Source organism: Dasypus novemcinctus, chromosome 13 (genome assembly GCF_030445035.2).
Source record: "Dasypus novemcinctus isolate mDasNov1 chromosome 13, mDasNov1.1.hap2, whole genome shotgun sequence".
Classification (NCBI taxonomy): domain Eukaryota; kingdom Metazoa; phylum Chordata; class Mammalia; order Cingulata; family Dasypodidae; genus Dasypus; species Dasypus novemcinctus.
The window spans coordinates 16,738,400-16,764,155 of record NC_080685.1 but is presented as its reverse complement, the minus strand read 5'-3'; the positions used below and the strand labels follow the sequence as shown (position 1 = coordinate 16,764,155).

At 37.3% G+C, this 25,756-nt stretch overlaps 1 protein-coding gene across 2 annotated transcripts in view; it reads left to right on the top strand.

The window, feature by feature from the left end:
* The window catches only part of MAP3K21 (mitogen-activated protein kinase kinase kinase 21), a 78,786-nt gene that overhangs the window by 33,917 nt on the left and 19,113 nt on the right, over window positions 1-25,756 (top strand). For both annotated transcript variants that reach the window (XM_058309525.2, XM_058309527.2), the window contains exons 4-6: window positions 369-544; window positions 9,421-9,661; window positions 17,579-17,701. In XM_058309525.2, the coding sequence (XP_058165508.1) occupies window positions 369-544; window positions 9,421-9,661; window positions 17,579-17,701 (540 nt within the window). The remainder of the gene's footprint in view (window positions 1-368; window positions 545-9,420; window positions 9,662-17,578; window positions 17,702-25,756) is intronic.

Below are 25,756 nucleotides of genomic sequence, written 5' to 3'. Positions count from 1 at the left end.
TAGGTTGTATAACTCTACATGAGTAAATCACCAGGTTATGGCAGCTTAGGCCCCTCAAACACAGAGCTCATGTGTAAAGCATGGAAATCACATGTCCATATATTAAAGGTGATATAATGTAGACAGCGGCCTTATCTAGTAGTAATTATCCAAGCCTCTGACATGGACACTGTATAAAATAAGTTATTCAAGATCATTATCCATAGATTCTTAAAATCTCACACATTGTCAACATGGGCTAATGGTTTAGAATGACATGTTAAATTGAAATACATTTCAGTGTAAAGCGTTTCTTAGAAACTCAGAATCTTGGAGCTAATCTGATATATGTTGAGATAAGAAATTTAATGGGTTCTTATTTATTTTAGAATGCTGGGAGCAAGACCCTCATATTCGTCCATCATTTGCCTTAATTCTTGAACAGTTGACTGCTATTGAAGGGGCAGTTATGACTGAAATGCCTCAAGAATCTTTTCATTCCATGCAAGATGATTGGAAACTAGAAATTCAACAAATGTTTGATGAATTAAGGACAAAGGAAAAGGTGAGAGAGCTTTTCAATTGCATAATATATTAGTATTTATAAAGATTGTGGGAAATATGAGCTAATGGCCACTGTAGGCATTATCCCAAAATATTTTCAGGCATCAAAATTTATTGATTCTTGCCTTCAGGTTAAAAACAAACCAAACCTATACTCAAAATGTAAAATGGGGGGAGGGAGAAAAGCCCTTTTGTTAGATTAACTTTCAAATGTTGAAAAAATAGGAGAGAATAACACAAAACCCTTTGCATGCATTAACCAGCTTTAATAATTGTCAATATTTTTTCAGTTTTGTTCATTTCTTTTCCTCCTCCTCATCTTTATATTTTAAATCAAATCCCAGATTCATGTCCTTTTACCAATAAATACTTTAATGTGTTAGTAAGAATCTTTTTTTTTTGTGGTACCAGGGCCAGGGACTGAACCCTGGACCTCGTATGTCAGAAGCTGGTGCTCAACCACTGAGCCATATTGACTCCCCAGTAAGGACTTTTAAAAATAACTTCCTTGCTATTATTATCTAAAAATTAAACAATAATTCCCTAATATCATTTGATATGGTGTCCATATTCAGATGTCACAGTTTGTGTCAAAGATTTGTTTATTTTATTTTTTTAAAAGATTTATTTATTTATTTATCTCCCCTTCCCCCCCACCCCAGTTGTTTGTTTTCTTTGTCTATTTGCTGCGTCGTCTTTGTCGGCTTCTGTTGTTGTCAGCGGCACAGGAATAATCTCTGTCTCTTTTTATTGAGTCATCTTGCTGAGTCAGCTCTCCGTGTGTGTGGTGCCATTCCTGGGCAGGCTGCACTTTCTTTCACGCTGGGCTGCTCTCCTTACGGGGTGCACTCCTTGCACGTGGGGCTCCCCTATGCGGGGGACACCCCTGCGTGGCAGGGCACTTCTTGGCGCATCAGCACTGCGCATGGGCCAGCTCCACACGGGTCAAGGAGGCGCAGGGTTTGAACCGCGGACCTCCCATGTGGTAGACGGACGCCCTAACCACTGGGCCAAGTCCGCTGCCCTATTTCCAGTTTTAGAACATACAGCTGATTTGTTCAAGTCAGGATTTAAAGAAGTACCTTATTTTTAGTAATGTCTTTGAAAGTCTCTTTTATGCAGGTTTACTCCCCACACACCCTTTTATTTCCAATGCCATTACTTGGTTGGATAAACCAGGAAAAGGTAAATTTTGAACTTTTTAAGATGATGAGTTAAACTATGGATGGTTTATAGATTTTAAGAAGAAAAAAAATAAACCTATTTTTAAATATGCTGGTGCTGTAGTTATGTCACCATATGCAAAAAAATTGAGAAACAAGCAATAATTCAAAGGATATCTGATTGGGAAGTTAGTTTAATTAGCATGGGCCTTTTTTAAATTCAAGACATGGTTCTGTGCTACAGTTGTAGTTTTTTGTTTTTGTTTTTAAGATTTTTTTTGTTGTATTTCAACATTTTGATGAAGCTAGGTTTACTCTTGTTGTCTCAAGTGTGTAATGATCAATAGGTTAAATTCTTGGTTGTATGTGCAATAAATGTCCGGGCTAAAATGTTTCATTGAAAGTTATTGATAACATTCATAAAACCATATAATATTCTAGGGAGAAATAAAATAGAGTTCTTTTTTCGGTAAGGGATATCAATTTGTTTAAATAGTCCATTTATTCCAGTTTATGACATTGAAACATGGAATTGTGGTATAGCTGTGAGTCATTCTCCTATGTAAAAATTACCTTGACTTGTATAATATGGCCTTGCACTTTCACATTAACCCTGACACTGAAAGCCTATAGCCAACCTGAGTCCAAAGGAAAGGACAAAAGAGAGGCTAACAAGTTGTAGTTTGAATATATATGCATAAACATTTCCTGAGCTACTATATATGATACTATATGATACAAGACCATCTATTCACATTCTCTCAAGTGGCTTACTTTCTTTGGATGCTGTATTAGTCAGCCAAAGGGGTGCTGATGCAAAATACCAGAAATCTGCTGGGTGTTATAAAGGGTATTTTTATTTGGGGTAGGAGCTTACAGGTACCAGGCCATAAAGCATAAGTTAATTCCCTCACCAAAGTTTGTTTGGAGCAAGATCGCTGCCGACGTATGCGAGGGCTCAGGCTTTCTTGGTTCCTATGTTCCTGGGGCTTACTTTACTCTGGCTTCAAGATTCCTTCCTTCCTGGGGCTGGCTTCTCTTTACTCTGGATGCTGATTTCCCAGGGCTCCAGTTTAAGTGTTCAGCATCAAACTCTAACATCAAAACTCCAACATTAAAAGCCCTCAACTCTGTTTTTTGCCGTGCCTTTTATCTGTGAGTCCCCACCCACCAAGGGGTGGGGAGTCAACACCCTAATCATAACTCAGTCATGCCCAGGTACAGATCAGATTACAAACATAGTCCAATATTTCTTTTTGGAATTCATCATTTATATCAAACTGCTACAGATGTGTCATAGGTGTTTTCCAAAACACAGATTGTTTCACAGGGTTTCATTTTTAATATATATCTGTGGGGAAATTGTTCTGAGTTTCATTGTTAGAACTTTTTCAGCACATATGTTTTGAATATCTACTGTATGCTGAAATAGTGCTAGAATCCTAGAATACAGAGAGGAAGTGGCATTCTTTATCCTTCAATATTCTTTTGAATGCGAGGCTGAGAATTTGGACCTTGTTGATAAGTTTTAAAAAGAGGCTTGATGTGATATCTTGACCACACTTTCAGAACAAAAATTGAAGTCAGAAGCTCCACTTAACTCCCCTCCTCTTTCCGCTGACAGAACTGCTGCCCATTCTGCTGCCTTATTTGTGATAATAGAATCACTGTTTTCTCAGCCACCCAGTCTCAACGATCTTTGAAGATATTTCCTGTGGTCTTAAATGTGACAAAGACCATCAGTCACCAATCACAACCCTAGCCCATGTTCTCCTCACCCACCTGCAACAGCATCCTAACTCAGGGCTCTGCATCTAGTCTTGCTCCCGTAGTCTATTCCCATTCACCACTGCCAGGGGTCTTTCAAAAATGCACATTTGATCACCCTTGCTTCAATGACTAATTTCTTTTCCTTACATATTTAGCTTCGCTTTTGTACTGTCCTTTGTCCTCAACCAAAGCAGATTTTTTTCCCCCAGTTCCTCTGATACCCTGCTCTTCAGTTTTAGCCTTTGCATATATTCTTTCCTCTGTCAAGAAATTCATCACCTCCCCATCCCCTGATTGCTGGCTCCCTAGTCGTTCCTATTTCCCTTCTCTTACTGTACTACACCAGAGCAACTGTTATGCTGTCAGTGCATCCTGTAATTCCCTTGTCGTAGCACTGAATCATGCTTTATTATTACACTTACTCATTTAATTGTTCATAGTTTGCCTTTTCTGTTGGATGGAAAGTTCACAAGCTATCTTGTTTCATTCTTTTTCGTTGCATTCACAAATTGAAAGTAGTACTTGGCACATGATAGGCTTAAACAAATACATGAAATAAGCCTAAGTACAGTTTGGTAGTATGTTCCTGATAGATGTTTTAAATAACATTTGAGAGATACTAGCAATTGATATTATTATTGTAAGTGAAAAGAATTCACAAATATGTAAATGTTACAAACTCTATTATGAACCTTATGATATAAAAAAAACATGCAACTTACTTCTGGCTATATAGTCTTAAGAAACTTTCATGTGTGTGTACACGGAGACATGTTAAAGATTGTCCGCCTTAGCATTGTTTGTAATAGTGCAAAATTGGAAACAACCCAAATATCCATTAATAGAATAGATTCCTAAACTGTTGTATGTTCATACAATGGAAATCTGTACTGCAGTTAACATGAATGAACACTAGCTTGTGTTTCAGTATGGAAAAATCTCAAACACGATATTGGGTGAAAAATAAAAGGAATTGCAGAAAAATAGCTACAGTATATACTTTTTATGTAGATTTTAAAAACGTATTAAATAATACTACTCAAATGAACTGAAAGGCCAAAAGCCTAGATGGGGAGAAGTCCCACCAACTTAAGAACAGGACTTAAATTTGAAGAGGGAGGCAGGAAGGGAGGGGACCACAAGGGGCTTGAACAGACCTGAAACAAATATGGTAAAAACTGAACAGCTATTAAATGTTGGTAGTGAGTGCATGGTTATTTGTTATTCTTTCTAATTAGGGTATATTTTAAATATTTCGTAACTTAAAATGACTAAAATAAAGGTTAGAGATAAAAATTGCTAAATGCATTATTTCAAGTAGTTGACTTAAAGGTAATTCACTTTTTTTCCTTAGACTTTTCAGATTTCTAACTTCAAAACTATAAAACAGGTAAATGCAAGCTTAGGCCCTGACTCCATTAATAAATGTATAGAGTTTGTGTAATAAGAAATAACAATCAGATTTTACTCTGCTCAGATCATATCCACGGTATTTGATTGTGGGCCCCATGTTAAAAAGTGATGACCTTAAAGGTGAGGAGCCTGGAAATCTGAACACACAGAACAACCGAGGAAATGGAGGCAGGTGGTAAATGGGAAATGCAGTGGCTATCCTCAATACCAAAAGAACTTTCAAGTAGATGAAGGTATATTATTCCAGAACGCAGATGGAGAACCTCTTGGTGAAATGCTCCAGGGATTTACATTGGGTCTCCAAACCAATAACGCTTAGAGCTGTCTAGAGTGAAATGTACTGTTTCATCAGGTTTTCTGCTTTCTTCACGCAAGGAATTGAAGCAGAGCCTGAAGGGGATATTTATATGGGATTCTAAAATTATATATTAGACCCCCCTTTTTAAAAAATATTAAATCTTTCGTGAAATGCCACAATCTGCTATCTAGCAGAGCAGTGTATTAGTTAAGACCAAGGCCTCTGGACTCAGGCAGCTGCCTGGAATTCCTGCTCTGCCACTTGCTAGTTGTATGGCCTCTGACTCTGCTACTCTCTGTGCCTTCTCATTATTAAAATGATAACAGTGATATACTCTACCTCAGGGTTGTTGTTATGGTCTCCTGCACAAAGTGCATAGTACAATGCCTGTTACTGAGTAAGTGCTAAATGTTTGAAGGGAAAAAAAATGGTTGCTTTGATGGAAGCTCAGTAAGGTTCCTCAGGCCCCCATCTCATACATCCCACATTTCCTGGCCCAGGCACTTTAGGGGAAACCAGACACTGAGGAATAATGCCTGAAAATGACTCACTAGATTACTTTTCAAAATAATGCAGTTTTTTGAAGGATTACTATTAGTCAATATATTGACATTCGTTTTATCTTTCTTGGAAACTAGTCATTTTTGTTTAATTAAAAAGAGAAAGATGCTGATTTTTTTCTTTTTTAAACATTTGCCCAATTGTTTTCAATTGGGATCCTAAAATTAGATATTCATCAGCAAAAGCAAAAAAAGGCTCTGGGGAATGGAAGACGACTGAGGGAAAATTAAATTTGAAATCACAATTTAAATTTTGGTGGTGATGCTATTAATAGTTATTCCTGTTTTTTAAAGCTATTTTTAGTTTATTTTAGCTTCTAATTATTGCTAATTATTTATGAACCTGCAGGATCCAGGCATATACAGTGAATTATTTTTTCATATATGTAGTGTACAAATAAAAAATGCTTCAGGAGTGGATGTCTGCTATTTCTCCATTTTGAGGTTTATGGTAGTTTCTTTGTTATTCTTTTGATTGATTTTTGAGCTAATAGGGGTGTCTTTTTTTCTTCTTTGATTTCTGTGCCCTGTACTTTGAAATACATCATTTACTGTATCTTTGAGCCTTTTGATTTACAAATGAAAGACTATACTATTTTGCTTAAAATTTTGTAATTTTTGTTTTTTGGAGTAAAAAGATTAGCACAGTGTACATACTCTATCTCCCTTTCTTGTTCCCTGATTGCTTAAGGTGGGAGGCACCAGACTTGGAATTAATGACCAGTTACTTGACTGTGGTCTGTGTTATTCAGTAAACTGTAGCCTCCTTAGAGACTGGTTCCTCCCCAAATTCCTGGCTTCTTATCTCTGTGTGTCTGTCTTTGCTCCTGTGTGCATGCACCTGTCTTTGAACCACTATGCGAGGGCATGTCTCTGTTAATGATTAACATCAGTTACCAGAAAGCTAGATTTTCCATTACTAGAATGGCCTGTGCCAAGCAATTAAACAAATATTACTGCTATTCATCTCATCAACTAAAAGAATGTGTGTGCTTCATGATTTCAAAGTATTCAAAAGGTTTCTAATATTCCAGACCTTTTTTTCTTTTACTGTTGAATGTTTACAAGCCATTCAGAAAGATTGCTTTTGATCTTTTTATTCCCTCATGAAGTCTCAAGCAAGTTTTTTGTTGTTTTTGTTTTTCTTTTTTTAATTCATAAAGTCCTTGTAAGAAGATTTATGTTTTAATTTGGGACCTGGAATTAAAAATGGCTTCTTATTCAATCACTGTGGTTAGTAACACAAAAAAAGCCCAAATGAATTTGTTGCCTGTATCTCTTTCACATGCCATTTCACATAATATTAGCTAATTGGATTGATATCAATACCACTGAAAAGTAGTATCTTAACCAAAAGGATAAACAACAGTGAGTTAGAATTAGGACGTTGATGGGAATCATCCTCTATCCCCTAATATATGACAGTATAATATCCAATTTGGATGAACTCATTGGGGAAGACCATCAGCCAAAAAATAGTTTATAGATTTGTTTTAAACATGTAGTAGTTTTTCTTTTTTCTGATTTTCAAGTAATAAATAGTAATTTATATCTAGCATAGTGTGATGAAGAAATATGGAACTTCTAAGAATCAGCTAATACATATTAACAAAAATGATTTGAGTATCAGTTGTCCTTAAGTAAACCATTTCTCCTACAATTTCGTTTGTGTAGTTTGTTTAGAAAAAATAAATTTAAAGAATGTGAATTTCAGTCTACTTTGGTGGAATTATAAATTCAGAATTTGATCTGGTAAGTAAACTCCTCTATTAGAGCTCCCCAGTCTCCTCTTGCTATTGCCATGTTTATTTGTGATGGGACGGTCTTCTGTGTTTATTTTCCTTTATAATAATTGTGCTAACAGATCCAAATTGTTCTTTAAGTCTATCAGTAAAAAATTCCAAGGGATTAGTAGACTTGAATTAGCTTTATAGATCCATGTTTTGACTGTGGTTTCTTTCATGAACTTCCAACTTATGTGGTATTTCTTCCTGGGTTAACATGCTTGAAGTGGCCTCAAGACAAAGCTTAATTCATTGCTCAATATATGATTCATTACCACCTTAGATTATATCTACAGTTTGTCTAACAGATTTTGGTATTATGGTATTCTAAGACTAAATTGGTCTGGAGCAGTGTCAATAAAAGCTTCTAAATACCTTGATTTCTATGCTAGTAATTATTTATTAGCAGGGTAATCTAGAACAGAGAGTAAGTAGTTCAGCACTAGAAAGGAATATTCACATCTCTATTAAAGAGCATCATAATTTGGAGAAATTAAATAAGAATTGGGATTTGGTTTTAAAACTTTGTAGAGTTCTCTGTGTACTGTTGAATAGTTTATTTCTAATAGGAATGGAAGCATTCATTTCTAGACTGTATAGTTCTTAGAAGTTCAATAATTCTAAAACCAAAACCAGGAGAGTTAAACTTTAATCAGTAAGTATCATGACAGAGGTTTATAGTAGCTAATTCATAAGATCTGCATATAACGTGATACTTTCCACACATCCATGTGTGGAAAGTTCTTTATATACCAAAAAGTTCCTAAAAAGTTCTTTATATACCAAATATATTTTCCTTTGGCTTATAGTTTTAGAGATTCTTATTTTCATTTCTGATGGACCTTCAGCTGACCCCTAACATATTGCTTTTGTTTTTTGCCTTAATCTCTCTACCAAAATTTTGTAATCTCTAAACAAACTCTTACTTATCCTAAAGAAGTCCCTAAATAAAGAAATTTGAACTGCAATCTTTTGTAGATGCCTTTAATTGATCAATTTTTAAATTTAGCTTTATTTTAAAATGGGTCATTCACAGTTGTACTTTGTTGCTATGTATTAATGTATACTTTACATGTCAGGTGATTATGAAGGCTAGAGATGAAGAGGAGGAAAATGTTATACTGAGTTTTTTTTTTAAGATTTATTTTTTATTTATTTCTCTCCCCTTTCCCGCCCCCCCACCCCACCCCAAGTTGTCTGCTCTCTGTGTTGATTCGCTGCATGTTCTGTGTCCGCTTATATTCTTTTCAGTGGGACCTGGAATCTGTGTCTCTTTTTGTTCTGTCATCTTACTGCATCAACTTTCTGTGTGTGTGGTGTCACTCCTGGGCAGGCTGCACTTTTTTCGCTCTGGGTGGCTCTCCTTACGAGGCACACTTCTTCCACGTGGGGCTCCCCTACATGGGGGACACCCCTGCGTGGCATGGCACTCCTTGCGTGCATCAGCACTGTGCACGGGCCAGCTCATCACATGGGTCAGGAGGCCCTGGGTTTGAACCCTGGACCTCCTATGTGGTAGGCAGATGCTCTATCTGTTGAGCCAAATCTGCTTCCCTACAGTGAGTTTTAAAATTTTGGGGGTTAGGCCTTTTTTAGGATCATGAAACTGGAGGAGCAAGACGGAACCTGTGCAAACGTTCTGGTTTTAGTCTAAATTAGTCTTATGCTGAAAAGGTCTTAGCTTTGATATCCTTAACTGCGAAGAACTTTTGTCCTATAAGGACTTGAATGACCATCTGGTTGCACAGGGGAAATTTCAAATTCTCAGTTGTAAGTGAGAATCAAGTGGCTAAAGGGAGACTTGAGTGTCATGTTTAAATAAACGATAGCCAAGAAATGTCATTATTCCTCCTGAGAATGATTTGTCTTGGTGTATATCCTTGTCATAGGAGCTGCGCTCACGTGAAGAGGAGCTAACTCGCGCAGCTCTGCAGCAGAAGTCTCAGGAAGAATTGCTAAAGCGGCGTGAACAGCAACTTGCAGAACGTGAGATTGATGTACTAGAGCGGGAGCTTAACATTTTGATATTCCAGTTAAATCAGGAGAAACCTAATGTGAAAAAGAGGAAGGGGAAGTTTAAGAGAAGTCGTTTAAAACTCAAAGATGGTCATCGAATCAGTTTACCTTCAGGTATCATTTTCTTAACATTGCAATGATTTTTATTTGTCATCCTTTTAATTAACATCTTTGTTTTGTCAGAACTGGAAAGAAATGGGCAATAAGACTTTAAAACATTAATGAATAAGTATCTTCAGTTGCTTACTTCAATTCATGTTCATAATGTAATGACCTAGTTAGTTGTCATGTATGAAAGAGCATAAGGAGTGTCTCACAGTATATTTCACACTGATTATTTAACTCTCAGCATACTTTCATATTAATGGATTGACTTACTCCAGAAATCAAAGTGAAATTCCCATTTAGCTGAATTGCACTGAACAAACATTCAGTGCATTGTGAAAGTGCAGACAACCAAACTGTTGATATCTCATTATTAAGTTTATTATTTCCATAAGGATCTGTAATGTCATCTGGTAACTGAGCTCATTTAGAACATAAATCTATCAAATACTTCCATTTCATTATTGCCTCCATCTAAGGTTTAAAATCCTTTAGGTACAAAAATGAACCAGTAAATCTAGGGAAGCTTTTAAAAACATTTGTAAAACATGTAACAATAGCATAAAAGGATTACGTGTGCTAGAAAAACTAAATAGACAAATAGACAAAAAGAAAAAACTAAAAACAAAATTAAAAATTGCAAGCATATATTATCTCATTAAACTAAATTCTTTTATAATATTATGTGTATTGTACTTGATTTAAGGAAAAACCAAATACCTCCACTTTATTTGTGGTTCTTTTTAGTACCTGGGAAGAATGATAACAAAACAAGAGCAAATTTACATTAACTGTATTATATCTATCTCAGCATCTGTATGTATATGTATTGTTTGAGTGTGTTTTTAAATAGTCTAGTGTTAGTGGTTTCCTAAGATATTTGTTAATGGTATGGAAACTTGATTTAAATTACAGTACTTGACAGTTGCTGTTTTATTTAAAGTGTATAAGGTTGTCTTAAGGAAATTCTTATTACAAAATACTGGAAGCCTAGAAGCATATTGTGACCTTTTAGGTTATTGCAGAAGGCCTCAGTTGATCAGAGAATTGCTTTTAAGTGGTAGTCATGATCATACAGTATACATTATTGATTATTTGAATTGATGACATGAGGACAGTAGTCTGTATAAATTTTACCCTCAACCTCAATGGAAAATAAACACTTTCAGGATGTCTTCTGATTTTTACTTTTAACTCAAGTATAACTTGAAAGACCACTGACTAGACTGTTTTGTGTATCAGTCAACAATAATTTAAAAATAAGGTATTTATTTTTGATGAGGCAAGTACAGATGTTAGGAAAATTCATAGAGACACAAGATGTGAATTTTCTTCCTTCTCAGTAATGCCAGCTTTTTTCTTCTATCAGTTTTGTGACCATGTTATCATTATTAATATTTATTGTTTCCTTTGGGGGAAACATGGGAAGTGGTTAATGACAAACTGATGGAAAAGGAAATACCTTGAAAGAAAAAGTTAAATAGGTCCAATAATTCTTAAATCTTCAATGGCACAATGATTAAATAAAGTAGCTCAGAATTCCTGAGATCAGGTGGCGGACCTGGTCCAGTGGTTAGGGTGTCTGTCTACCACATGGGAGGTCCGCAGTTCAGACTCCGGGCTTCCTTGACCCGTGTGGAGCTGGCCCATACGCAGTGCTGATGTGTGCAAGGAGTGCAGTGCCACACAGGCGTGTCCCCGCATAGGGGAACCCCACATGCAAGGATTGCGCCTTGTAAGGAGAGCCGCCCAGCGGGAAAGAGAGTGCAGCCTGCCCAGGAATGGCGCCGCACACACGGAGAGCTGACACAACAAGATGACGCAACAAAAAGAAACACAGATTCCCCTGCCGCTGACAACAACAGAAGTGGACAAAGAACACGCAGCAAATAGACAAAAAGAACCAGACAACCAGGGTGGGGGGCAAAGGAAGGGGGGGGAATAAATAAATAAATCTTTGAGAAAATAAAAAAGAATTCCTGAGGTCAAGCTTTCAGTTTTGCTAATAACTTTATTCAAAGCAGACTAGTATTTTTTACTTTTTTTTTTTTTTTTTTTACTATTTTTACCAGATTTTTCCCCCCTGGATTGTACAATTTGACTTTTGTTTTTCTCAGAAAAAGAGAGAACACTTTAGTTACACCTTTATTTGCCTTATGAAAATTTAAAAGATTTCAGTTAAAACGTAACTAAAAAACCCAAAAAACTACTGCTATAATACTAATCCGTCATGAGGAAATGATTCTGCTTCTGGAATTTAGCACTACAGTTACTTCTTTTGCCCACAAGATGGTGCTACATTGTTGTGATACTGGTACCAATATTGTAACTTTTTCTCACTGGAAACTACACTCTACTCCCCCTCCCCTAATTCCCCACATATCCAATTAGGTCAGACATCCAAAAAAGAAGAATGATACCTGTAAAACTAAGTATTTTTTTCCTTCGAGTGTTTTGCTTAGTATGGAAAAGAAAGAAATTACTTGTACCTTAAGTTCAAAGGAGTTAGTTCAGTATATTATTGACTGCTTGACAATTCTTTGAAGCATCAAATATTAATAAAGTTTAATACTACATGAATAAAGAAGAAACAACTGACACATAATAGATTAAACAGTGATGCTTTACTTTCTGGGTACTGTTTTATGAAATCACCAAATCCCCTTTGCAGGATTTTTCCCTATGTATAAGTAGCTTAAAGAATTTCTCAGAAATATTTGAAACTTATGCAAACTGGCCTTTAATATTTTTGTCTGCAGATCTTTCAAAAACTTAATAAATGTGAGTAATTTGATTCATTAGTAATTTTATCCTTGAGAATCACTGGTGATAATTTTTAATCTGGCGGTTTATAGCTATAGTGACACTGCTATAAAAGTCAAATGTAGCTATTCTTGCTGGAATTCCTTCATGGCTGGCTACAAAATAAGATTCTTTTTAAAATGACAGCATATTTAAGGCAAAAGTTTGTAAATTGCATTTTTTTTAAAATTAATATTTTTCTTGGAATTTGTAGAAAGAAAATGGTGGATGTTTTATGTTGTGACTGCTTTATATCACTCACTCTTTTATGCTTATTTCTAGCCAAATTAGTGCTTTTAGTACATAAATAAATAAGGCAATGAGGTTTTAAAAATTTCAAAAGTTGTTGTCCCTAAAACAAAGGCATTATAATTTCAACTACTTTGAAAGTCCAAAAAGCCTGTAAAGGTTGACTGTCTAATGCGTGTGAGTGTAAGGGTGAGGGTGAGTGTATTCATGTAGCTAGAGGAGAGAAAGAACTAAGATACCTCAAAGGTAACATGGGGCATTTTGGGGACATTGGAATTGTTCTGCTTGACTTTGCAATGATGGATACAGGCTGTCATATCTTTTGTTAAAACCTATAAAATTGTGTGGCACAAAGTGTAAACCATAATGTATATTAACAAACTATAGACTGTGGTTTGTAGCGGTGCTTCAATATTTGTTCATCATTTAACAAATATATCACACTAATGAAAGATGTTAATCAGGAAAAGTGTGGGAGGGTGAGGGGTGCGGTATATGGGAATCCTCTATATTTTTGATGTAACATTTATGTAATCTAAACTTTTTTTTTTTTTTAAGATTTATTTTTATTTATTTAATTCTCCTCCCCTTCCCTCCCCTCCCCTGGTTGTCTGTTTTCTGTGTCTTTTTGCTGCGTCTTGTTTCTTTGTCCGCTTCTGTTGTCGTCAGCGGCACGGGAAGTGTGGGCGGCGGCATTCCTCGGCAGGCTGCTCCCTCCTTTGCGCTGGGCGGCTTTCCTTATGGGTGCACTCCTTGCGCGTGGGGCTCCCCTACGCGGGGGACACCCCTGTGTGGCATGGCACTCCTTGCGTGCATCAGCACTGCGCATGGGCCAGCTCCACACGGGTCAAGGAGGCCCGGGGCTTGAACCGCGGACCTCCCATGTGGTAGACGGACGCCCTAACCACTGGGCCAAAGTCCGTTTCCCTAAACTTATTTTTAAAAAAGTGTGTACAAAGATTTTAAAAAGAGATAATTCACAAGAATTCTTTCAGGGATATTACTTTTAGTGGAAAAGTGATTATTTCCACTGAGGCCATATTAACTTTAATAAAATGTAAATATTACCAATAAAAATACAAGTATAGGTTTTACGCAGAAGCCTGTGGACCACCTAACAGTCTGCCGTGAGAAATAGCTTGAGAACTATTATCCTAACATGTACAAGAAAAAATTGAATGTCAGCCACAGTCAATAAACAATTCAGTTTTAATTTTCCTAGATATAAAATTGGGACAGAATCAACCTTTCCCTGCTTCATAGAGACAAAGATGTTTACAATGATGCATTTAATGAAAGTATTTAGAAATTTTCAGAAGTTCAGAAGCACTCTGAATCTTAGGTATTGTTAAAGTCCAGTGTTGTATCTTTGAACTCATCCTTGAAATGTTCCATGCTGTTTACCTGTCTTGGATCACATCTCCTATCTCCTCTTCCATCGTTTTAAATGATTGATCATTCAAATACTGAGGCTTCTTAAGTTACAGCTCTGAAGCATGCAAGAGCATGCCCACCCTCTGCTGTAGAATAGAGTGCCCATCTTGCTGTAAAGATTCATGGAGAATTTGCTTCCATAGTGTTATAACAAATCATATGGCTAATTGAACCTTTATAAATCACTTCCGTCTAAAATAAACTGTTTCATATCTTATAGGCAAGACACTTTCTTCTACCACCTCCCCCAAACCCACCACACCCAGTCATCAAGTCCTGCCGACCTGTTTTCCTGCATCCATTCCTTAGGCCTTATAAGCATCCCTATCTGATTATAAGCACCCCATTTCTGCTTTTTTTGTCTTCCATTCCGCTATACTTTTCTCAGCAATTAACTCTAAGCATCAGTTTGATAATGTTGAAAAACATTGTATGTTATCATTCAACAAACACTTAGAGAGCCACGATGTATCATATACTAAGGAATACAATAAACGAAATAAACATAGTCTCTGCCCTTACACTACTTATAATCTTAGAGAAAATATTCATTCAGCAAAGATTAACTAAGCACCTTCGATGTGCAAGGACTCTGCTAGTTTGGAGGGGTACAGAGCAGTGATGGAGACTGTAATGGTCCCTGCCCTTATTATATTGAGGGTGATGATTTACTTTAAGTCAATAATTAAATAATTAGTAACTTGCTGTAATTATTAACTGTTATGAAGAAAAGTCATATGACAGTGATTAGCAGAAGAGTTGTAACCTGGTCTAAGGTAACCATAGAAGACTTCTTAAAGAAATTATGTTTATATGCAAAAAAAAAGAGGAAAAAAAATGGTGTTTAAGTTGGGACTTGAAATAGGAATTTACCAAATCTAGAAATAGGAGGATGCGAACGAGCAGGGAGCCTCTGCAAATAAAGCTTGGCTTCTTCCAGGAATTGAAAAAGACGAAAGTGGTTTAGACTAAGGGTGAGCAAATTGTGCTCCACAGGGGACATCCAGTCTACAGCCTGTTTAGTAAACCTATGAGCTAAGAATGGTTTTAACACTAATAAATAATTGAAAAAAAAAATCAAAAGAAGAATACTGTGTCATAACATAACATTATATGAAATTTGTTTCAATTTCCATAAACAAAGTTGTATTTTCCTTGTAATCAGCTTTTATTAACTTTTTTTTGGTGAAATTTACGTAACATAACCATTTAACCATTTTTATTTTTGTTATTATTTTTTATTTCTCTCCCCTTCCCTGCTCCTCTCCCCTCCCCCTAGTTTTCTGTGTCCATTCGCTGTGTGTTCTTCTGTGTCTGCTTGGATTCTTGTCAGCAACACCCAGAATCTGTGTCTCTTGGTTGTGTCATCTTGCTGCGTCAGCTCTCCCTGTGTGCGGCGCCATTCCTGGGCAGGCTGCATTTTTTTCGTGCTGGGCGGCTCTCCTTATGGGGCTCATTCCTTGCACGTGGGGCTCCCCTACTCAGGGGACAGCCCTGCATGGCACAGCACTCCTTGCACCCATCAGCACTGGGTGTGGGTCAGCTCATCACATGGGTCAGGAGGCCCTGGGTTTGAACCCTGGACCTCCCATGTGGTAGATGGACGCTCTATCCATAGGGCCAAATCTGCTTCCCATTTAACCATTTTTAAATGAACAATTTTGTGATGTTAAGTATACATTGACAGTATTGTGTAACTTTTACCACTATCTAGTTCCAGAATATTTTCACCATCACTTAAAATCTGCCATTTATAAAAATGGTATTTTTATAAGATTTTTATAAGACTGCTATGGAAATTAAATATAAAATACAGAAAATACTTAGCATAGGGCTCAGGACATAATAAATGCTCAATAGATGTTATTCTTTGTATTCTTTCCATCTCCCCTTCTCCATTTCATGCCTAGGTGTTTCCAAATTTCATATAGCTAAATAAGTGATAGACACACGAAAAAAGCACAGCCCACCTGGGAGTGGTGCCCTCACATGGAGAGCTGACACAGCAAGGTGACACAACAAAAAGAGACACAGATTCCCAGTGCCACCGAGAATGTGGACACAGAAGAACACACAGTGAATGGAAACTCAGAGCAGACAAGGGGGAGGGCAGGTGTGGGAAGGGCTGAGAAATAAAAATAAATCTTTAAAAAAAAAAGTGGTGGAACTGCTAATTCCAGAGGCTGGAATATAAATTTCTATACAATAACTCTGAGAAGAATATATAACACAGGGTTTATAAGGTATTTTGTGGCTTGATTGGATACGGAGGGTCAAGGAGAAGGTGATATCAAGAATTTTCAGATTTCTAGCACGACTAATTGGATAGATGTCTTTGCCTACCAAATTATAACTCCTCTTCATCTCAAATACCAGGTGGTTCTTTATATAATAGTACTGTAAACTTTTCAAAAAGGTAAACTATAGTTCTCGTGCAAGTGTAAAATGAGCATATATTAAAGATTTTAATTGAATCATTAATTAATAAAGGGCCCAGCTAAAATCAGTTCACATGAGAATCTGAGGAGCTAGGTATTTAAGAGCAACTTATTAAAGGAATTTTAGGATTAGATTGTTGGGTTAAATACAAACCTGGCTAATGCCCTTTAGGGCAATAAACCATAACCTTTGGGATTATCTTTTTTCACCAGACAAATAATTTGCATGCTCACCAGACAAAATCTGCAAATTAACCTCTGCCCCTTAAAGAAATGTAAAAATAGCCCAGTCAATAAAAAATCAAAGGTTAAGCTCAGCACTGCATTAAAAGAACATCCAGTAATTTATTTTCCCTGTTTCAGGTAATTTTCCAGACCATTTACAAAGTTTTCCCAGACCTCTCCTCTTCCCACTGGTAATATTACTCTTCCATCTGTTCTCATAGTTGATGGCATGTTTCTACCACGGCAACTCTGCTGTCTTGCAGTTAGGTAGTAAGAGATGTCCTTGATTCAAAATGCTTTCAACCTGCCACTTTCTGTTTTAATCACAACCCTATGCCATATTGTTATTCCCACCTAAAAGGTGAGGAGACAGCGGGCTCTGAGAGGTTCATTCAAGGTACATTGTTAGTGATCAGAGCCAGGACTCATTTAAATCGAGGATCTCCTATTGAGCTTTTTTTTTTTTAAACCATGCCATACTGAATGAAGGTAACTTTCTTTCTAGAAGATTTTAAGTTCTTCAAGGATTGAAGTAATATTTTATTTTTCTCTCTGTGTGTGTGTGTCTCACTGTACCTAACATAGCATAAACTCTGAATCATTATTTATTGACTTGAACTGAGAATTGAAGATAGCTAAATTAAGAAACAGCCTCTGAAATATACTTCATATGTACTGTCTTGAGGTTTTTGCTTTTATTGCTATGTACTAAAGATGTGGATATGAAATAACTTAAAACCCTGAAATTGCAATTGTTACTTTTTTCCTTATCCAACAGATTTCCAGCACAAAATTACTGTGCAGGCTTCTCCCAACTTGGACAAACGAAGAAGTTTGAACAGTAACAGTTCTAGCCCACCAAGTAGCCCTACGATAATTCCCCGACTCCGAGCTATACAGTGTAAGTTTTCTCCTCCTGTTTTGAACTGGCACAAGGGTCTTAGGTATTAATTTATGCCATTTATTTGACTTGGATTCAAATTAAGCAGGCATTTTTTTTTTAGTAGGTTGTAGTATGTTTGTAAAATTTAATAAATGTCACAACTATTTGAAAAACAAAAAATTGGTCTTAGGTTCCTCAGTCTAATTTTCTTATCACAATAAATAAATTTCAGATTTGATGTCTTTACTGATGTGACCACACCACAAAATAGAAGGTGAAATACCATCTCCTGAGACTTTTTGTTAAACACTTGCATGCAAAATTAGAATAGACTAGTGATGTCAGTAGCATATTATGGAGATTTTGAAAGATGAAACCAGATATTCACTATCACTTCCATTTTTTTTTCCTCTTGTTTTTGAGGAAGAAATATTTTACATTTTAAGATTTAACGTTAATCTACTTTAGGTTTGACCAACCTAATGCTACAGAATGCTACACAGATTTTTGGTTTTAGAGTGTTAAACCTTAGGGAGAAAATCTATATAGCTAATTTGCCTTACACCTTTAGACTGTGATGGTTTCAGTTAGACCCTGAGTAAAACTTACGTGGGGTGAAATGAAAGTACTGCTTTTTTTTTAAAAAATGAGTTCAAATAAACCCAAAAAGTAGCCTAAGCCCAAGAAGAATGTGATTACTATGTATGTATATAAAGAAGTATCTGGTAAGCAGCCTGACTTACCATATTAAATCTTTAATTTAGATCCTCTCCTTTCCCCACCAAACTTAATTCTCCACTACATAGCATTCTTATTTGGAAAAAAAAAATTAAAAAAATATTTTCTCTAATTAGACCTGAAATCACTTTCAATATTTTTTTTTTTTCAAAGTTTTCAAGTAGCCCTTTATTTTATTTTTTTTTAGGTGGATCTTTTTTTTTTTTTTTTTTTTTTTTACCCTTTTTTTTTTTTAATTGACTTTGTAATAATATAACATTAAAAATATATATGTGAGGTCCCATTCAACCCCACCCCCCCACCCCCCCTCTCCCCCCCCAACAACACTCGTTCCCATCATCATGACACATCCATTGGATTTGGTAAGTACATCTTTGGGCACCTCTGCACCTCATAGACAATGGTCCACATCATGGCCCATACTCTCCTCCATTCCATCCAGTGGGCCCTGTGAGGATCCACGATGTCCGGTGATCACCCCCGAGGCGCCATCCAGGGCAGCTCCACGTCCCAAATATGCCCCCACCTCTCATCTCTTCCTGCCCTTCCCCATACCCATCGTCCACCATGTCCACTTTTCCCAATCCAATGCCACCTCTTCTATGTGGACATTGGATTGGTTGTGTCCATTGCACCTCTATGTCAAGAGGAGGCTCAGATTCCACATGGATGCTGGCTGCCATCCTCCCATTTTCAGTTGTAATCGCTCTAGGCTCCATGGTGTGGTGATTGTCCTTCTTCAACTCCATCTTAGCTGAGTGTGGTAAGTCCAATAAATCAGATTGTAGGTGCTGGAGTCTGTTGAGGCTCAGGACCTGGCTATCACATTATCAGTCCAGAGATTCAAATCCCCTAACTATATCTTAAACTCCAACGTTAACTGCACCTCCAGCAGATTAGTATGAAAGTCTTATGAAGGGAGATCCCATCTGAGTCCAGATTCATCACACATAAACACCATTTCCAGAGAGGGGCCATCTGCCCTGGTAGTAAACCCCATCGGCCATGACCATAACTCTCATGGGTCTCTTTAGCCTTCATAGGAACCAATATCTGGGGGTTGTATCTGCTTTATCTGTCTCTCTGACTCTGCTCAGTTGTGCATGAGGGCAATCCTTCTGCCAGCCTCCAGACTCTTTTAGAAACTCGTAGCCATATAAACTCATTTCTCCTTTCCATTTCCCCCTTACTTTAGGTCAAACAGCATTTTAAAGTCATGTTATTTTATGTAGACAGGGATATTCTGCTGATCCGCATTGAACCTTCCATATAAGGTCCTTTTCCAGTTGCATCATCAGTTGGTATTTGATAGTGGTCCCTCGTTGCCAGGGAGGCTCATCCCCGGGTGTCATGTCCCACGCTGGAGGGAAGGCATTGCATTTACATGCTGAGTTTGGCTTCGAGACTGGCCACATTTGAGTAACATGAAGGCTGACAGGAGGAAATTCCCAGGCACAATGTTGCTCTAGGCCTTGTTCTTATTTTAGGTTTATCAGCTCACAAGCATAGTCATTAGCATCAGGGGCTCACTGTTGAACCCTCACTCCCTCCCGGTCCCCGCCGCTGTACCTGGGAGACTATCGCTGCTCCCCTAGGGACCACGACAGAGCACCACTGGCCAGGAACCCAGTACCCCCCCTGCTGGGTTTTTAATTGTTGCCATTATGAGTATATCCAATCATTACCATGCACCCTGGACATATGTTCTGTACAGCTCCCTGTCAGCCATATATCACCTGTCATTGGTATCCCATACCAGTATCCCTCCATTGCCATTGTTGAAACACTCTGTGATCCAGAACTCCCCGAAATTTGAAGCCCAATATAATGTCATGGTCCCTTACTAGGGAATGGCATATAGCGATGGGTTTAAAGGATAGATAAAGAACTTGGATAAAGTTAGATAAAGAACTTAGATAAAGAATGTTGACTTGAAAAAATTCCACATCCTATCCTTTTTTTTTTTCCCCCCCCCCCCCTAATTATTCAGCATTTCTTCGTAGGAGTCCTAGACCACAGCAATGCATATATATAATATACAGCACTCCCATACATCCACCACAACACCTTTTTCCTTCCACAGCGATACTCTTACACCCTATTCACATCATATTTACTTAAGGTGATGTACAGAGTCTGAGATATTAGCTTTCTAACATGGTAATATCTGTGCTTACATTATGGTGCATACTTTAGGATACACAGTTCTTTACATTTTTAGTTCTCCTATGTTTTACATTATGGTTTACATTATCAGTCTGTCGTCTCCTATATGTTATGGTGTAATATTACATGTTTTATATCCATCCTTGTGTACTCTCAAGAAACTCCTCCCTTGCCCCCCATTTACTTTGGTTCCACACATTTAACGTCCATTTTCCCTTCCACCTTGGTGCCCACATTGACAGCCAACCTCCGTTTCCTGAGGAGCCACTTCCAGAGATAGATGGAATAGTGTTTAGGGCCTAACTTGCTCATCTGCCCCAATGCCCTGGGAGCCACCCTTTCTCTCGAGGGATAGAGTTCCCTCTATTTGGTGGCATTAGTCCTCCCCAGGATGTGGGTCCACCCCCACTCTCACTACTTGGGATTCTACCCCATGGTGTCACCCACTCTGGCAGAATGAGCATTTAGACATTCCCCAGGAGCCCGTCCTGCATCAGACCCTCCCCTCCGAGCATTCTAAACAGGTAACCCTCTTTATTATATTTTGATATTATTTTCTCGGCATTTTACTCTCCACCACCTCCTAACCCTCTCCTGTGTTCGTATGCTACCCCTCCCTCCCCCCTCTTTTGGGCAACATTACCCAACCGTCCCTCCCCAGCCACCCTCAAACCCGTAAAGCCCCAACCAAAGGCAACCGCTTGCCCCCATTTTATCTCTTCTTTGTGTTCATACTTACCACCATCTCGTCTTAAGTTCCACCCCTGCAGACATCGGCTCATATCCTTCCTCCACCCTCCGATTTCCTGTAAGCCTATCGTTCATTCTCTTGCTATTTAGGGCAGCTTGTTTATTTCATATCATTGAGGTCATGTAGTATTTGTCCTTCAATGTCTGGGTTGCTTCACTCAACATAAGGTTCTCAAGATTCATCCATGTTATCACATGTGTTTGTAGTGTTTGTTCTTACAGCCGAGTAGTATTCCATTGTGTATATATACCACATTTTATTGATCCACTCATCTGTTGATGGGCATTTGGGTTGATTCCAACTTTTGGCAATAGTGAACAATGCTGCTATGAACATTGGTGTACATATATCGGTTTGTGTCCTTGTTTTCAGTTCTGCTGGGTATATACCCAGCAGTGGTATTGCTGGGTCATATGGCAAATCTATGGCTAGTTTTTTGAGAAACCGCCATACTGTCCTCCAGAATGGTTGGATCCTTCTGCATTCCCACCAGCAGTGGATGAGTGTTCCCCTTCCTTCACATCCTCTCCAGCACTTGTATTCTTCTGTTTTTTTCATAGCTGCCAATCTTATGGGTGTAAGATGGTATCTCATTGTAGTTTTGATTTGCATTTCCCTGATAGCTAGAGATTTGGAACATTTTTTCATGTGCTTTCTTGCCATTTGTATTTCTTCTTCGGAGAAGTGTCTGTTTAGTCTTTTTCCCATTTTTTAAATGGGTTGTTTATCTTTTTATTTTCAAGATATAGGAGTTCTTTATATATGCAAGTTATAATTTTCTTATCAGATATATGATTGCCAAATATTTTCTCCCACTGTGTGGGCTCCCTTTTTACTTTCTTGACAAACTCCTTTGAGGTGCAGAAGGCTTTAATTTTGAGGAAGTCCCATTTATCTATTAGTTCTTTTGCTGCTCGTGCTTTTGGTGAGATATTCATAAATCCATTTCCTATTACAAGGTCCTGTAGATGTTTCCCTACACTGCTTTCTAAGGTTTTTATGGTCTTGGCTCTTATATTTAGGTCTTTGATCCATCTTGAGTTGATCTTTGTATAAGGTGTGAGATGGTAATCCTCTTTCATTCTTCTACATATGGCTATCCAGTTCTCCAGACACCATTTGTTGAATAGGCCACTCTCTCCCAGTGAGAGGGTTTGGTGGCTTTATCGAATATTATGTGGTTGTATATGTGAGGTTCTATATCAGAGTTTTCAATTCGATTCCATTGGTCTATGTGTCTCTCCTTATGCCAATACCATGCTGTTTTCACCACCGTAGCTTTATAGTATGTTTTGAAGTCAGGTAGTGTGATTCCTCCAATTTCGTTTTTCTTTTTCAGTATGTCTTTGGCTATTCGGGGTCTCTTTCCTTTCCAAATAAATTTCATAGTTAGTTTTTCTAGTTCCTTAAAGAAGGCTGCGTTGATTTTTATTGGGATTGCATTGAATGTGTAGATCAGTTTTGGTAGGATAGACATCTTAATAATGTTCAGTCTTCCTATCCATGAACAAGGAATAGTCTTCCATTTATTTAGGTCTTCTTTGATTTCCTTGAACAATCTTGTATAATTCTCGTTGTATAAGTTCTTTACCTCTTTAGTTAAATTTATTCCTAAGTATTTGATTTTTTTATTTACTATTGTGAATGGTATTTGTTTCTTGATTTCCTCCTGATCTTGCTCATTATTGGTGTACAGAAATGCTACTGATTTTTGCGCATTGATCTTATAACCTGCGACTTTACTAAACTCATTTATGTGTTCTAGAATCTTCGTTGTAGATCTCTCAGGGTTTTCTATGTATAGGATCATGTCATCTGCAAATAATGAAATTTTGACTTCTTCCTTTCCAATTTGAATGCCTTTTATTTCTGGTTCTTGCCTCAGTGCTCGTGCAAGTACTTCTAAGACAATGTTAAATAGGAGCGGAGACAGTGGGCATCCTTGTCTTGTTCCTGAGTTTAGAGGGAAGGAGTCTAGGATTTCTCCATTGTAAACAATATTGGCTTTAGGTTTTTCATATATACTCTTTTATCATGTTCAAAAAATTCCCTTGTATTCCAATCTTTTGGAGTGTTTTTATCAAGAAAGGGTGCTGTATTTTGTCAAATGCTTTTTCTGCATCAATAGATATAATCATGTGATTTTTTTCCTTCAATCTGTTTATATGGTGTATTACGTTGATTGATTTTCTTATGTTGAACCATCCTTGCATACCTGGGATGAATCCCACTTGGTCGTGGTGTATAATACGTTTAATGTATTGTTGAATACGATTAGCAAGTATTTTGTTAAGTATTTTTGCGTCTAGGTTCATCAGAGAAATTGGTCTGTAATTTTCTTTTCTTGTGATGTCTTTGTTTGGCTTTGGTACTAGGGTAATGTTGGCATCATAGGAGGAGTTGGGTAATGTTCTTTCCGTTTCGATGTTTTGGAATAGTTTCAGCAGGATTGGTGTCAGTTCTTTCCGGAATGTTTTGTAGAATTCACCTGTGAAGCCATCTGTCCCTGGGCTCTTCTTAGTTGGGAGATTTTTGATAACTGATTCTATCTCTCTGCTTGTGATTGGTTTGTTAAGATCATCAATTTCTTCTTTCGTCAATATGGGCTGCTTATGTGTTTCTAGGAATTTGTCCATTTCCTCTAGATTGTCATTTTTGTTGGAATATAGTTTTTCAAAATATCCTCTTATGATAGTCTTTATTTCTGTTGGGTCAGTGGTGATATCGCCTTTCTCATTTCTTATTTTGTGTATTTGCATCTTCTCTCTTTTTTTCTTTGTTAGTGTTGCTAAAGGTTTGTCAGTTTTGTTAATCTTCTCAAAAAACCAGCTCTTGGTCTTGCTTATCTGTTCAAGTGCTTTCTTATTTTCTATTTCATTTACTTCTGCTCTTATCTTTGTTATTTCCTTCCTTCTTCTTCCTGTTGGGTTACTTTGTTGTTGTTTTTCTAATTCCTTCAAATGTGCAGTTAGTTCTTCGATTTTTGCTCTTTCTTCTTTTTTGATATATGAATTTATGGCTATAAACTTCCCTCTCAGTACTGCTTTTGCTGCATCCCATAAATTTTGGTATGTTGTGTTATCATTATCATTTGTTTCAAGGTAGTCATTGATTTCTTTTGAGATTTCCTCTTTGACCCACTGTTTTTCTAAGAGTGTGCTGTTTAATTTCCAAATCGTGGTGTGAAATCTGGGCTTCTGTCCCTTGCAAATCTCCAGCTTGACTCCACTGTGGTCAGAGATAATGTTTTGTATAATTTCAATCTTTCTGAATTCGTTCAACCTTTCTTTGTGGCCTAGCATATGATCTATCTTGGAGAATGATCCATGTGCGCTTGAGAAAAATGTATATCCTGCTGTGTTTGGGTGTAGCGATCTATATATATCTATTAGATCGAGCTCCTCTAATATACTATTCAGATGTTTTGTTTCTTTGGTGATTCTCTTTTGAGATGTTCTGTCCAGAGTTGATAGTGGTGTATTAAAATCCCCCACTATAATTGTAGATGTATCTATTCTTTCACTTAGTTTTTCCAGCGTTTGCCTGACGTATTTAGAGGCACCCTTGTTAGGGGCATAGATATTTATGATTGTTCGATCTTCTTGACAGATTTTCCCTTTCACTAAAATGTAGTATCTTTCTTTGTCTCTCACAATTGTTTCACATTTAAAGTCTATTTTGTCTGATATTAATATAGCTACTCCTGCCTTTTTTTGGTTATTGTTAGCTTGTATGATTGTTTTCCAGCCATTCACTTTCAATCTCCATGCGTCTCTGGGTCTAAGATGTGTCTCTTGTAGACAGCATATGGATGGGTTATATTTCCTTATCCAATGTCCCAGTCTGAATCTTTTGATAGGTGAGTTTAATCCGTTGACATTCAGTGTTATTACTATCAAGGAATTATTTGTGTTAGCCATATTTTGATTGGATTTGTGTTTGTCATATTTTGTTTGTATATTTTTTTGGTCTTTTTTGTTGTTGTTTTTGGTCGTATACTCTCCTCCAACTTTGCCTTTTCTGTTTTTTCCTTTCTTCCTGCAGAACTCCCTTTAGAATTTCTTGAAGGGGAGGTTTCTTGTTGGTATACTTTTTCAGTTTCTGTTTGTCTGTGAATATTTTGAACTCTCCATCATGTTTGAATGCTAGTTTAGCTGGATAGAGTATTCTTGGTTGGAAGTTTTTTTCCTTTAGTAGCTTGACTATATCATACCACTGTCTTCTTGCCTCCATGGTTTCAGAAGAGAAATCAGCACTTAATCTAATTGAGCTTCCCTTGTATGTGATGGTTTTCTTTTCTCTTGCTGCTTTTAGGATTTTCTCTTTGTCTTGAGCCTTGGATAATTTGATAAGTATATGTCTTGGGGTGGGCCTGTTGGGGTTTATGACTTGTGGAGTGCGCTGTGCTTCTTGGATAT